The sequence below is a fragment of the Prunus mume genome, linkage group LG4 (assembly GCF_029339155.1).
Source record: "Prunus mume cultivar Tortuosa linkage group LG4, ASM2933915v1, whole genome shotgun sequence".
NCBI lineage: Eukaryota > Viridiplantae > Streptophyta > Magnoliopsida > Rosales > Rosaceae > Prunus > Prunus mume.
In genome coordinates this window covers 18022942-18038110 of record NC_142701.1, presented here as the reverse complement: position 1 = coordinate 18038110, position 15169 = coordinate 18022942, and the positions used below count along the sequence as shown (strand labels likewise).

The window sequence follows — 15169 nt, the reverse complement described above, 5'->3', positions numbered from 1 at the left end:
TATAATGGGCCAATCCTTTGCCTATAGGCCACAATACGGGCTTTTTCGGAAAAAGAAAAAAGAGAAAGGGCCTTGTGGCCCAAAAAAAAACCAAAGTCCAAAGAAGTAAATAAAATTCAAAGAAAAATAATAAGAAATCAAAAGTCGTAAATTCGTAATTTGGTTTTTACGTCGCAAAGAAGCAAAAGCTATTAAAGGAGGAGGTCGTCTCAAACTGAAATTGCTCAAACATTGCCAATCTTCTAGTTCAATCCTTAGCATAGATAAATAAGGAAATTAAATAATACAAATTCCAAAACCCGAAAAGGAGCATCCAAAATTTCAGGCTGCTGTTTGTATAAACTCGATGAGCACGACGTCGTTTATGGACAAGCAGATAATGGATCTGTCACAGGGATCGCCGCAGAAGAACAACAACGACTTCATCGACCAGATGAAGATGAACGACAACAACCATCCCAAAGAGGAAGAAGAGCAGCAGGTCGGCCATGGAAATGGGCTTTCCAATAAGCTATATCATGAGATGTTGCCCAGCTACGATTTCCAGCCCATTCGTCCCATCGTCGGAACTTCTTCGCAGTCTCAGAGCTTCGATCCCGCACCCAATCTTGGAGGAGGAGGAGCCGCTAGGGTTTGGAACTCCGGCGAGCCCAAGTCCAACACTACCGCTCCTATCAGAGTAATATTTTTGTTCCATTAATTGCTGAATTTCATGTTCGCATTTTCATATGAATCAATCGAAGTGATTAGAAGTGAATCAGAATTGCATTAGTTTGATTAGAATTTGTAGTTTCTCTGAAGCTGCATTAGTCTACTAGGGCAAGTGAGTGACCAATCAGTTCGGTAAGGACCATTTCATTAGCATATAACAAATTGGCAATTATGTCAGTTCAAGAGGTTAATAGTTATATCTGATGATGATCGACACACAGCTTAAAGCTGCAAAAAAATTATTTGCTAGGTTTTGGGGGCTTTTTAGTTGTTGTTTTAATTTCTTCTAGGTAATTTAGGGAATTGATAATTGTGTTTGATTTCTATCTGTTTTGAGATTTTGTACATTGTATTTGTTATTAGCATTTTCAAATTTTGTATGATATGCTTCAGGCTTCAGGTGAAGTTAAATGTTTTGTGATTGGAGGACTCTAATGAATTAGCCCGAGGGCAGTGCGTGAATTAGAACAACAACTTTTTGATTGATCTTGTTGCCATATATGTTAATTATTATTTGAGATTAGATTGATCAAAGATGATGCTATTGGAAGTATTGATGTTTTGTATACCATGATGGGCTTTTATCCACCCCCTTTTTTGAATATAGTAGCCTCCACTTGATTTTTCAAGAAAATCTTCCTGCTGTATGGTAGACTTTAGGTAGACATTTATGATTGATAACTCTATGTCAGCTGTACCATTTGGTTCATTTACATTTACATGGTGCTACCCTTTTTTTGTTTCTTACAGAATTATGGCTCTCTGGATTCTATTGAACCTGCAAAAGTTATTTTACAGAAGGACCGAAATGTACTTGATGCTACAGTTGTGTCAGAGATTGACCAGGCCATGAAGAAGCATGCTGATAATTTATTACATGTGTTGGAAGGTGTTAGTGCACGACTAACACAACTCGAGAGCAGAACCCGCCACCTTGAGAATTCTGTGGATGATTTGAAGGTATCTGTGGGAAATAATCATGGGAATGCTGATGGAAAGATGAGACGGTTGGAGGATATTCTTCGAGATGTATGTTGCCTTTACCCTTCTTTTTGGTGTTTTAGTCAAATAGGACTAATGTTAATTTTGAAATCTTATAAATAGCATTGAAAGTATGATTGATGCAATATGCAGGACGATTGTTAGTCTTGAGCCAGAACTAAATAGAGAGCGTGAGAGCAAAGTTGCCCATCTACCATGCTCTCACCAAATCTGAAATTCTTGAAAATCTTCAATCTTCTAGGCATTTGAATTGCGTGGTTTTGGAAACATTTTTACCCCAACAAGATAACTCCTAGTATATCTTACAGCAAGGTCTTCTTAGTTAGGTTTACTTGCTTCCAGGTGAAAGCAAGCATTCATTTGTTTTGGCATGAAAACTGAAGTGTTGTTTATTAGCACACTAGCCTATCTGTTTTTCTGGCCAATGTGTTTATGCTGCTTTATTGACCATTCTTCTCTTTTTGGTTTTTTATCAACATCACATACAGGTGCAAACAGGTGTTAAGGATTTGAAGGATAAGCAAGACATAGTAGAGGCCCAGCTGCATCTTGCAAGGATACAAGTTTCCAATCCCAAGGTAGACCCTCAACCAGAACCTCAGAACGCTATGCATGGGGATTCTGGGCAGGCAGCCGCCTCTGCTCCTCAACAATCTCACCAACAACTTCCTCCCCCTGTGAACCTTCCACCCTCACTTCCTGCTGTCTCTCACCCAAATGCTCCTCCCCAACCTATGCCCCAAATTGTACCACATACAGTTCAACTTCCAAATCAGTTTTCTCAGAACCAGATCCCTCCTGTCCCTCAGCAAGACCCTTATTTCCCACCGCCTGGTCAAAATCAAGGAGCCCCAAATCAGCAATACCAATTACCTCCAGGTCAGCAGACGGTCCCCCCTCCTCCAGTGCCACCACATCAACAATTTCAACCTACCACTCAACCACAGTATTCTCAGCCACCACCCCAGCTGCCACAACAGCACCCTTCGCATACACCTGTTAATCCCTCTCAACTCCAGCCTACATTAGGCCACCATGCTGAAGAGACACCTTATATTCCTTCCCAGAACTACCCACCCAGTCTTCGTCAGCCACCTTCTCATACGCCCAGTGGTCTTCCCCCCTCCCAACAGTATTATAGTCCAGCTTCCCAAGCGTATGAGCCACCTTCTAGCAGATCCAGTACAGGGTATTCTTCTGGGTATAGCCCTCCAGCTGGGCTTGGTGAGTCATATCATTATGGTGGATCACCTTCTCAATATGGTGGTAGCTCCTCAATGAAACCACCACAACTCTCTTCTTCTGCTACAGCTCAAAGTGGAGGAAGTGGTTACCCACAGCTACCAACTGCTCGGGTACTACCACAAGCATTGCCTACTCCATCTGGGGCAGGGGGTGGTTCAGCTTCAGCTGGGACTGGAAACAGAGTTCCCATTGAAGATGTGATTGACACCGTGACAACTATGGGTTTCCCGAGAGACTATGTTAGGGCCACTGTTCGAAAGATGACGGACAGCGGCCAGTCAGTTGACGTCAATGTTGTGCTAGATAAGTTGACGAATGATGCGGAAGTTCAGCAGCCTAGAGCTTGGTTTGGTCGATAGTATGGTGTTGCCTGCTCCGGACTGATGTATATGAAGTATCACTTGTTTCTAGATCGTCTATCGCTTGGAACTTAGGAGATGCACCCTTTTATGTATTTTGCGTTTCTCTTAATTTCCTTCTGAGGGATTTACATTCCATTGCGTGCGCTTTGCATTGAACCTATTTTCTTTCTTCACTAGCTTCTGTAAGTGATCACATGTCTTCCTCTCATTTGTGTATTTACTCGTAATAAATGGCAGGTGGTTTATTGAGTTTTATCATCTGTTACCATTACACAATTTTTAACGCTATTGCAAATTTTCCCTATTGCATTTTTCTGCAGAAAACAGGAATCTTTTCCTCGCTTACCAAAGTAAAGAAAGAATATTATTTCCAAGAAAGAGAGAGAGAGAGAAATATTATTTTCACAGAAAACATAAAAAAATGAAAATAATTAAACGTGAAAAATACATTTGTCAAAAATAAAATAAGAAAACCCCACCTTTCCAAACATACATGGACGCACCCCACCAAAAAAGGAATAAAAAAAAGAAAGAAAAAAAAATGAAAAAAAAGTCTCTTGAGACACTTCCACAATTTCCATAATCTCATAGGAGAAAATGCAATTTTGTAATTCTAGTTTTGGTCCACACTTTATTTTATTTATTCCTTTTTTTGGCACAGCGTCGTCTCTCTCAAAAATCCTGTTTGCTCCGCACAGCTCCAAACCCCCAAAACAAGTCACAGTCGCAAAACCTCTTTCTCTCGCATATTACTACCCCGCCAAATCTCTCTCTCTTTCTCTCACGCAAAAGCTTTCGTTCGATAGACCCCCTCGATTACCTCATTTTTACGATCCTTACCCCTACCTGTTCCCTCTGCAACTATGTTTCTTCCCGAAATTGCCTTCCATGACCTCCGTGCATTGCTCCGCGCTCCGTAGCGAAGTTGAATCAATCTCTATGTATGAAGCTTTAGGAGGCATTTGTTGCTCAATTCTTTTAGAACACTCGGTAAGAATTTATGCTTAATTATTTGATTTTACTTTTCCGTTCTTTTAAACCTAAATTATTATCAGCTAATGCAATTCCTAGGAGTTTAATTTTCAATATTCTGTTAATTATATTGGATTACTTATCGTTTTCATATGTAATTGTGAAAGCCTATGGGTTTTAGGAGTTTAATTTTGATAGTGCGGACGTGTATGTATAAAATTGCATTCAGTTATTGACCAGTGTTTTTCATTTGGGTTTCGCTTACTTAATTTATTTAAGCTGTTTGTGTCTGTTTCTAATATGGTCATTGCTTTGTGCATTAATCATATCTATAGAGTGTTGATTTAAGTGGTTCAACGATCATCATTCATTCTAATAATCAGTGAACATGAAGTACTGATCTTGAATGCAATTTCGCATAGCTCCATAAAAACAATTCAATTCATTTTGCTTCTAAATTTGCGTTGGCACATGTATGCTGATTACACAATGTGTATCAAGTTGATATGGTTATGGTGCAAGGATTTCAAATTGTTTGCACCTCAAATGTTTTTCATGTTTGAGTAATTTTTTCACTGGAACGGGATGATCATCTGCTCTTACCATTTTTCTTTTTTGTATTTCCTGGGAAGTAATTTTAGGTTCTTTCACTGGAGTATTTATAGACAAACAAGTAATTTGATTTCTGCACTGGGAAATTAGAGCTATTGGTGGCATAAAACAACATCCTATTGATTTGAAGGGATCAAATGGAGTTAAAAGTTTCATCTCCAAAACCGGGGGGCCTTTCTCCTTCTGATTGTATTAGTGATCCTGAGGAAAAGGAAGTCAGTGATGATGATGATGATGATCGAAACCACAAACATCGTAGACGAGAGACTCGTTCTCAGTCTTTGGAGAGAGATACTCTTGACCAAGTTATAGCAAGGCCATATAGAAAGCGAAATAAACCTTTTGCAAATGGGAACTCTTTCAGGGATAATGACTCTCAAGCAAGTACAACATGGAGAAATTACAATTCCACTTCTCAAGACTTTACTGTAAAATTTGATAAAAGACGCCCGGGATTAGCATCACTGCCTCGAGCACCTTTCGATTTAAATCAAAGAATCCGTGCAAACCAAGGATTTCTTGGAGACCCTGGTCTTGGTAGGGGAAGAGGAAGAGACTCTGGATCATGGGGCCAACGCGATTCTAGGTTCAACTCAGATATTGCTTCGCAAATGGTTCAGCAGGGATCCATTCCTCCAAATCTTTTTGCTGGACGCGGATTACCAAGTGTTTCCAGTGCACAGAATGCATCCTGGAATGCATTTGGATTGATTCCAGGAATACCTAATGGTGCCATGGATACACTACATTCCATTGGCTTGCAAGGAACACTCAGACCACCAATCCATTCTTCGATGAATATGGTGATTCCTCGTCAAAGATGTAGAGACTTTGAGGAGCGTGGATTTTGTCTAAGAGGGGATATGTGCCCGATGGAGCATGGTGTGAATCGGATTGTTGTTGAAGATGTCCAGGTACATTTATTGTGCATATCTTTCCTGTTACTTGAACATCAGTCGAATATATTTGACATAGCACCAATCACTTTAAAAATAGAAAATGGAAAGAGAATTGTGGCGATGTGTCTTTAGACTGAGGATCACCACATCTACTGGGGTACAGATGTTTATGTGAAAAATTCACCTCAGTATAGTACTTTTTTCTTGGTAATTAATAATGTGTTGTTTATACACTTGACGCTTTTTAAGTTTATCCAGCCAATATCTACTTGTCTGCAACCTGAATGTTTAATGCAAGTACTTGAGGGAGAGATGATGCATGTTTCTGCATTATGATTCAGTATTATGAATGTTTTATTGACATTATAGCTTAACTTAAGGCTTTATTTAAATGTAATGTCTGCACCATCAACCATCTTCTTACACATTCATTATACCTGAATGTGTAATTTTGTACTCTATATGCATTGGCATGTGCAGGTCATACCTTGGTTCCGAAATCTTTAGGCTGTGACTTGATACCTTTTGTTTTTGTTATATTCTTTTGTATAATGCCAATCAGTTTGTGTATGTACCCACAAACACCTGTTTCTGCTGGTCTGTTTATGGTATCCTCGTTATTGAATGATTATTAGCCTTTGGATGTTTTTACTTTAGGACTTTCTGCAACAAGATCTAACTCCCCGTGTGCTAGCCATTTTTTCTTTTTGTGTTACCTAACTTGCCACTGGTCAAATGTTTAGCAGGGGTTGGGATGGGTATATGATATATTTGATTCATCTGATCACAACTCATTCATGCATTTTTTTTATCTTGCTGCACTTTCTCTTGGCTGGATATTTCATTCTCTGTAAACTTCATTCTTTTCTGGCCTGTGTTTTTACTTAAGTCCTAATTTCCCTCAATTACAGAGTCTTTCTCAGTTTAATCTCCCTGTATCAAGTGCACACCTACTGGGAAAACCCACTGGCCCGGGGTCTCTACCATCAGTCAGTGCATCTTCAGCTGCATTGATGAATAGCAAAGGCTTACATGGAAAAACAAGCAAGTCTGCTGTCAATGATGATGGTTTGGGCTTGAACGGTCCATATTCTGGTCCTGGTTATCTGGGTGGAGCTGATTTGTATGACCCTGATCAACCCCTGTGGAATAATAATGGTCCCGAAACCTCAAATGCACTTCTAGGCCTGCAATCACCTAGGAATGATGAAACTGAATCCTTGTCAAATGATGATCCATCTGATCGTAATCATGCCAGGTTAGATAGTGCTGATAATGAATGCCCAATTAGAAGCGTTGGGACAGTTGCCAATTCACAGAGTACAAGTGTGTCCGTGTGGGGTAGGATTGGCAGTTCAAAAAGTAAATTAGATGTGAAGGAGAAAATTGATCCTACAAATAATTCTTCAGATTGTATTGAGAGTGAAACTAAGGAAGGTAAGGAGGCATTAGTCAGCATTCAAAATCCACCACGTCAAGGGAAGCGTATCATGGCAGAAGATGGCCCAAAAGCCATGGATTCATCACCCAAGACACATTTTGATCCTACACGTAACATTCGGAAACCATCTCAAAAAGCATTGCGTACTCTATTTGTCAATGGCATTCCCCAGAAGAGCAACAAAAGGGAGGCTCTTCTTTCTCATTTCCAAAAGTTTGGAGAGGTCATTGACATTTATATTCCATTGAATAGTGAACGAGCTTTTGTCCAGTTTTCAAGGAGGGAAGAGGCTGAAGCTGCTTTAAAGGCGCCTGATGCTGTAATGGGTAACCGCTTTATCAAGTTGTGGTGGGCTAATCGTGATAGCATTCCTGATGATGGCACAGGCACTGCAAGTAATTTTCCTGGTTCAATTCCTCCGCATCCAATAGTTACTAGCATAAGCAAAGATAATCTTCAATCTGCTGCTCCAAAGAGTAGTATTGTCCATACATCTGATACTTTTCTACCTTCCGCTGATAACTCCAAGCCTGTCATCTCAAATGGTCCCAAGGCCCCACCTCTGCAGAAAAAGCTAGAGAATTTAGAGCAGTTAAAGGAGGAACTTCGCAAGAAACAGGAAATGCTGGACCAGAAACGAAATGACTTTCGTCGCAAATTGGACAAACTTGAGAAACAAGTAAACCATCTGCCCTTACCTTGAATGTTTCATTTTCTCGCTAATGCTACTTGTTTGATATGAGGCATATATCACCTTGGCTAGCTTTACAAATTTTGCTCATGTCATACTGCCATCTCAATGTTCCTTATTTGCTAAGACGGTCTTTTTGCATGGTTTCAAAGAGATCTTAGAAAGGGTTTGAATTTGATTTATATAAAGATGTGGGTGCAAATTTATTAGTGGGGTACATGATAACACTATTATTTCATTATTAGCTTTGCTCAAGGTTTGACTTTTTTCAGGCTACTGGACCCAAGGGTGAGGCAGACATAGAGCAAGCTGCTAAGAGACCCAAAGTGGGAATAACAGCTGATGTTGGTAAAGTTGCTAATCTAAAGTCCTCAAATCCGACTCCTATGGAAGAACTGCATGCTGAGATGACTGATAAAAACAAATGTGTAGAGAATGTTGTCTCCTGTAGTCCAAAAACCAGTACAACTATGGTGCTGCAGCAATCCACTAGCTTGAAGCAGCTGAGTATTCGTCCATTGGGATCAATAGGGACTCCTTCTCCAGTGAACAGATACAAATTAGACAATCGTCCCACTGCATTTAGAATTCTTCCTCCTTTACCCGCTGGATTCGCAAATGTAAGTCTCTCTCTATCCTCCCCCCTCTCAAATCCTTCCCACTCAACCGCCAAAAAGTGAATAAATGATCTCTGCTCTTGGATATATGGCTGCAATACATGTGCATCACACATTCCTCAATGAATGGGCCTATGTGTTAATCATGAGCAATAAAGCAATGAGTGCGTTTTTTTAAGTAGTATGGTAAGATTTTAGATGAGGCATTAGGACCATTTATTAGGAATATGTGCAATACTTTAGATTCCATTACATTAGAGATCAGGATAAAGTTCTAGCAAACGCACAGAATGATTTCAATCAAACACAAACATGCTAGTTTATAAACATGAGTCTTAAAAAACACAACCATTTTTTCTTCCTTAATACCTTTTCCATATATCCTTCATATTTGCAGTAATTTTTTTGTTTGGTAAAATATAATCCATTCTGGTCCTAGGTTTTCTTTTCAGTTGCATCACATTGAAATGGTCTGGAATCTGTTGGTCTTAGTGTAATTTTATCTATGTACCAATGAAAGTAAACTGATGTTTTGTGCTTTCTAGGTTGCTATTATGAAGGAACACTTTTCACCCTATGGAGATCTTTCTAATGCGGAGTTGGAAGATCTGGAATCCCGTGATTGTGATAGTGAGTCGGAGGCATCGAAAGATTGCTCAGCTTGTATAACTTTCACGACACGCCGTTCAGCGGAGAGGGCATTTCTCAATGGTAAATGCTGGGAAGGACACGATTTAAAATTTATGTGGCTGACATCTAGCATTTCCAGCAATGACCGTAGTGGCAGAGAAAATTCTCCATCCACCACCACCACCCCCAAGGGGCCAATAATAGCTGATGTTGAGCCTGCAGATGAAGTAGCGGACAGTGGTTCCCAGGAAGCTGCTGCTGCGTCAGGAAATGGAGAACCTGAACATTCCGAAGGACAAGGTGGTGTTGAGCACGTGGAACCGGGTGAGTATTCCCAGTCTAGTTCGAGGTCAACATCTGGTGAGAAAGAGTCATCTAAAGGCGAAGCAATGTAATTTACACATGGGCTAATTTTCAGATTTGTACAGTCAGGTAAATGTTAAATCTGAGAAACTCTAATTTTCCAGGAAACCTGCTTTAGCAATTGCTTAAATTTTTATTTTCCAGTGTTTCTTATTTGTATGCATGGGATTTGTAAAAAGGGAATTTCCTATTTTTGACTTCTACCTGAGGATAGTTGAGTGGTGTACCATGTTGTCTTTCTGCTTAGATATGTCTAGGACCAAATCATCAAAGTTGAAAATTCTGTTGAAACATTTAAACGGTTACATAGAAGAAAATATTAGGGATTTGATTCCCTTTCAGTTTTATGCAAGTTGATCCAGTAATTTTACTGAATTCTCACTGGATTGTGATGCTATTTGCTTTTTATGTATTTGCTCTCTGAAAATAATATTTGCAGTGCTTATCACTTCATTAAAGAAAAGATTCGACGTGTCAAAAAATGCCCTTTGATAATTTTGTCTTTCTATGTCAAAGACAATACAGTAATTGTTGGAAAGTTTAATGGATACCAATTGAAAAACAAAAAAACATTGTAACTAGCAGTTCTAACTTGTAGAGGGGAGGTGAAAACAAAAAGGTTTATCATATTTTATTTGAACAAGAATGAGCCATCACAGTTTGAAGTCGACAAAAGAAGAAAACAGCTCTTCACAAGTGTCAAACTGTGATTGGCCGAAACAGAATAGCCGAAGCGTTGTAGAGCATGATGAGTCAGCCGCCCAAAAAAGAAAGGGTTTGAAACGCCAGAAGCTAACTGGTCCAGCAGCGATGGCAAAGGAAGAAACGGACATAAAAATGAGGGGCTCAAATGAAATAAAATAAATATTCAAGGAATAGAACCATAATCAAGTGCACAGAAGAGTAGCCAATTTTGGTGAGCTGCCTGAATGATTCTCTGTTTCTTGCTTTCTTTCACCTCTCCTGCGCTACACGCCGGTTGAATATAAAATAAAGAGTCGACAGACAAACTGAAGAGAAGGGAATATTCGAATATGGTCCATTCGAGAAACGACTCTTTCTTCATTCTTATTATTATGAGTTGTAATTAACACAAAATGTACCCAACATTTGAAAATATAATATAATTTTAATTTAACATGTTAAAAGAAAAGGTTATACAGCAAAGATGGACCCAAGCCAAGAACACCAAATCATATTTTCTGACTGCCAGTGCCAAACAAGCAAATAAGAAACGAGCAAATCTATTGGTCCTAGAATTCCAACCCATGACTTCCATTTCCAGCTGGCTGTGGTAAATTGTGGGCAATCAACTCAACTGCGATGCCAGCAGCAGCATCTCAAGTTTAGTTTTGTAGACCTTGAAGAACACTGATAATGGAAACTTGGGAGAGACATTCCGAAGTTGAAGGTCTCAGCAGGTCTGCCATCTACCAGTCAGTCAGGCTTCAGTTTCTCCGTGATAGAGTCCCCAGGCCCCAGCACCCCTAAAACAAGTAAGCTGCAGCCAGGAATTCATTGCTTTAAATCACAGACATGCTCAATCAGGAGGAACTTCCTGGAGAATTCTAATATAAGTGCAGAGCATGCATCACATGGTTCAAAAGTCACCTTCTATAGCAGCAGAGCAATTGAAGACCCCAAACTGAAAATTGGTCCCCATTTGACCTTAACTTCCTATTACTACCCCCATAACATTAGAATAAGTGCCACTGCCACTGCCAAACAAGTCACTACCCTGGCAGTGGCTCCTCATCTATGCCATGCTTTTCAGCCAATCCCTTTACCTTTCCCTCGTTATCCACCAAGAAGCACAATCACCAGATTCACCCTGGAAAACACATATCATGGTTGGCAATGTACTAGAGTGAAAGCATGCTGCATTGCACCTAGAATATCGGTCATAGGATACAACAAAATCCCTCACATCATCTTACCTAGGACGACAATGCCCAACATTCTTCTTTCTAAGTTTATTCCACATGAAGCTTGTCTTTATCTGGTCTTGCAGTTCTCCATAATCCATGGATCACATACTTAAATGTAAGGCTATTCGGCGCAAAACCCACTTTCATCATCCTATCCTGCAACTCCAACAACTTGGCCATATCACCATCCTCACAGAAGACTTTGACAAGTGTATTGTAACTTTCAGAATCAAAAACTTGAAATTCTTTGGCAAACAAGCCTAACAATGTTTCTGCTTTATCAATATCCCTTTCTTTGCAGTACCCCTTTATCAATGACCTGCATATCTCTAGATTAGGAGCCAAACCAGATTCAGCCATCTCTTCCATTAGAGATTCACCTTCCGCTGTTCTACTTATGTGACATAGACAGCATATTAGAGTTCTGTATGTAATAAGATCGGGTTTAATGTTCTTACGTACCATCTCAGCTTTCAAAAGCAGTGCCTCTGCCACATAAAGGTTTTCACAGAGAGACTCAATCAATTTGTTATAGATATCCAAACCAGGCAGATGACCATCCTTAGAACTTCTTTCTAATAGACTTTTAGCTGCAAATGGTCGAAGTTCTTGACACAAGGCAACTATTAGATAATCATAAACATCATGAGAAATAGACACTTGAAATCTTTGAAGCTCCACAACCAAATTCAGAGCAGAGAGCAGCTTACCTTCTTTGCCATATCCTTCTATGACTATCCTACAAGTGAAATCATCCGGACAAATACCATTTCTGATCATCTCATGCAACAATGATCGAGACTCTTGCATCTTCCCCTCATGGCAATAACCACTAATAAGAGTGTTATACGATACAGTGTCTGGATCCAACCCTCTATCAATCATCCGATGAAAAATCTGATGAGCCTCCCTTACCTTCCCTTGTTTACAAAGACCATTCATCAAGGCAGTATATGAAACCATGTCCGGCATCACACCTCTCCTATACATGATCTTATACAAATAAAATGCATCTTCCAACCTTCCTTTCCTACAATAGCTACTAATTAGAGTATTATATGTCACAATATCGGGATCAAATCCTTCTTCTTCCATTTTCTCCAAAAATGCATTCACTTTATCAACATCTCCATCCTTGCACAAAACATTAATCAAAATATTAAAAGTATACACATTTGGGTGTATCCCAATCCTTCCCATCTCCTCATGTACTTCCCAACACTGGTCAATACAATTCAACTTCACTAAACCATTCAAAAGACAATTACAAGCAATCACGCTGGGAATAAAACCAACCCTTATTGTCTTTTTCAAAGTGCTAAAACCATCTCCAATCATACCTGCTTTCACATAAGCCTTAATGAGCATGTCAAAGATAACTGGATCCCAGTTACAATCTTCAGTACACACAACCAAATTTTGAAAAATGTCATCTTTTGGTGAAACATCTCTGACCAACTCTATCAACTCCCATAACAATTTCATAGCTTGCGGAAACTTTTTGGAGCATGCCAGAATATGAATAACAATACAATAATTCTGGGTAGTGGGTCTGAGACCCAAACCATTCTTGACCCAATTGAAAAAAACAAGAGCTGAGGAGTAATCAGATTGAAATCTGAGCAGAACCCTGGAAATTTCTTGAGCACCTAGATGAGGAAGAAGCTCTTTAATGTCATTTTGAAGAAGGGCAAGATGGGCGTTTCCTTGCTTAAGGCTTGAACAGATGAGATTCACTATGTTGTTGGGGTTTTGGGTTTGGGGAAGAAAATGATAAAGTGGGTTTGAAACTGATATGGAGTGAGAGTCTGGGATGGTCTGTAGAGCAGAAGAAGAAGAAGAAGAGAGAGCTGATATTTTTAGTATGAAATTGATGTTCAAGAGTGGTTTTGTATAATATGGAGAGTTGGCTGACATAACAAAGATCCGATTTATGGAACATGTTGAAGCACGATGCATCGCTAGCTAATAGAGAGATGGATGGAGCGAGCGAGAAAGGCACCTGCCGCGAGTCTGCAACATGGACAGAGGCGTGAATAAAGCAAAATATTGTCACCAATCGGCAAATATTTTTAGATAAGACAAACGACCTTGGGGTCAATTCGTGAATGATGAAAAATACGTAATGCCGTTTCTACCCTACTAGACTTGCATTTTTTATTCAATTACAGATTACTCATGTGTTTACTTTACATAAAGGAAAGAAAATGCAAGTGAGCTCACACAAAATCTGGAATTCAACTCATGATTTTGGAGGAAATAAATTCTTAGGTGGGAGGTGGTATTCTTTTTGACCCATTATATCCTCACACAGTTTTTAAAATTTCAAATTTGTCACTCACTTTAACCCAACAACAAAGGTAATCAAACTAGTTTCAACTCCGATTCATTGGAATTGTAAACAACTTATAAGGAATCAACTACCATTCCTACCCCAGTTCTAGATAGTTTAGCAAACAACTTCAATATTGTTAACGGGCGAATTTGTACCTAATGGATTAAGACATAATCACACACATAATACAAGTGTTTGAGTGGTTTACCCATAATGGGGCTACATCCACTATAGCTTATAGCTTTGTATTTATATTTGAATATGGAAATTACATTGTACATGAGAGAGATATGGGGAGAGAGGCTTGAGAGTTCTAGTAGAAGAGAAAATAGAAAGCTTGGGAGAGCCTTTTGGACAGCTCTTGGAGAAGTGAAGAAGTAGCAGCTAATCCCCTGGCTAGGAGGTGGTGAGCTCCCTTTTATAGTCCAAGTTGGAGTAGACAAGGTTAATTGATGACTGGTACACTTGGCATGACCCCCCTTCATTTGGGGTCTTGGGCCTTCAGAAGACATATGAGGGGGCATGGCTAGCTACTCTTTGTTTAGTGGGATGTGACATAGGACAAGCAATGGGCTGTCCCTTAATTGGTGGGATTTGCTTAAGAGGGAAGGTAAGGTTAACATGGTGTCAACAAATGGGAATCAAGATTCTAACTCCTCCTCAATCAAACTCCTCATCAATTCATCCTTAATCAATTTCTCCTCATCTCATCTGATTACAATTTTATTTTATTTTTTTTAATGATTACAGATTAATAAACATGCCAAACCAAATCGCTCCATTTTAGAAGATCTTTCATGTTTTGACTTCAGGTTGCACTTCGAGTGCATGACGAGCTGAGAGAGCTAAGGAGGACAACGACCCGTCGTCTAACTACTACTTGCCCCTATTCCAACACTCCCTTTCACTTTCTGCTGTACAAGACCAAGTTCTTCCAGATCCTTTTGTTAAAGTGTGAAACTTTTTCCTAAAAAATAAATTGCGAAAGTTTTGATTGTTTGCTTTTACTTGTGGCTAATTTCAACCGGTTCTTCATGCAGAGACGCCGGCTCAACTGATACGGATTTTTTTTCCTCTCAAATTTTTTTTTTGGTTTCTAAAAGTTTACTAAATTTAAACTAAATGGTTAAGCACTGATGTGACCTTGGAGGTATAGTTGTGTATTGAATTGGTTGAATATTGTAATAACTTGACAATTACTGCTTAACCATTACAATATTGTAATAACTTAGTTTAATTTTTTTTTAAATGGAGAGAGGTATAGTTGAATATTGTAATAACTTGACAATTACTGCTTAAGATATATGAGTAACTTAGAGCATCCACAATGGGAGAGTGTATAAGGGGGTGTATGTTAAATA

At 39.3% G+C, this 15169-nt stretch overlaps 3 protein-coding genes across 6 annotated transcripts; 2 read left to right on the top strand and 1 right to left on the bottom strand.

Moving 5' to 3' along the window:
- The first annotated feature begins 196 nt into the window (after positions 1-196).
- LOC103329814 (basic salivary proline-rich-like protein (DUF1421)) lies at positions 197-3575 on the top strand. 2 transcript variants are annotated; one of them, XM_008232335.3, is made up of 3 exons: positions 197-679; positions 1462-1740; positions 2202-3575. In XM_008232335.3, exons 1-3 carry the CDS (start codon positions 347-349, stop codon positions 3315-3317), a joined length of 1728 nt encoding a protein of 575 aa, XP_008230557.2. In that variant the 5' UTR covers positions 197-346; the 3' UTR covers positions 3318-3575. The 2 variants fall into 2 exon arrangements, with proteins under 2 accessions (XP_008230557.2, XP_088905856.1); XM_089049730.1 differs by having other exon boundaries at positions 210-679; positions 1510-1740.
- A 360-nt stretch (positions 3576-3935) lies between these two features.
- Positions 3936-9892, top strand: LOC103329813 (zinc finger (CCCH-type) family protein / RNA recognition motif (RRM)-containing protein). Of its 3 annotated transcripts, none has more exons than XM_008232333.2 (5): positions 3936-4310; positions 4934-5818; positions 6715-7923; positions 8208-8555; positions 9098-9892. In XM_008232333.2, exons 2-5 carry the CDS (start codon positions 5042-5044, stop codon positions 9575-9577), a joined length of 2814 nt encoding a protein of 937 aa, XP_008230555.2. In that variant the 5' UTR covers positions 3936-4310; positions 4934-5041; the 3' UTR covers positions 9578-9892. The 3 variants fall into 3 exon arrangements, with proteins under 3 accessions (XP_008230555.2, XP_088905854.1, XP_088905855.1); XM_089049728.1 differs by having other exon boundaries at positions 4170-4310; positions 4925-5818; XM_089049729.1 differs by having other exon boundaries at positions 4184-4310; positions 5035-5818.
- Positions 9893-10645: 753 nt separating this feature from the next.
- Positions 10646-13487, bottom strand: LOC103329812 (Pentatricopeptide repeat (PPR) superfamily protein). The gene has a single exon (XM_008232332.2). The coding sequence runs from the start codon at positions 13430-13432 to the stop codon at positions 11519-11521; it is 1914 nt and encodes a 637-aa protein (XP_008230554.2). The 5' UTR covers positions 13433-13487; the 3' UTR covers positions 10646-11518.
- Between the last annotated feature and the right edge of the window lie 1682 nt (positions 13488-15169).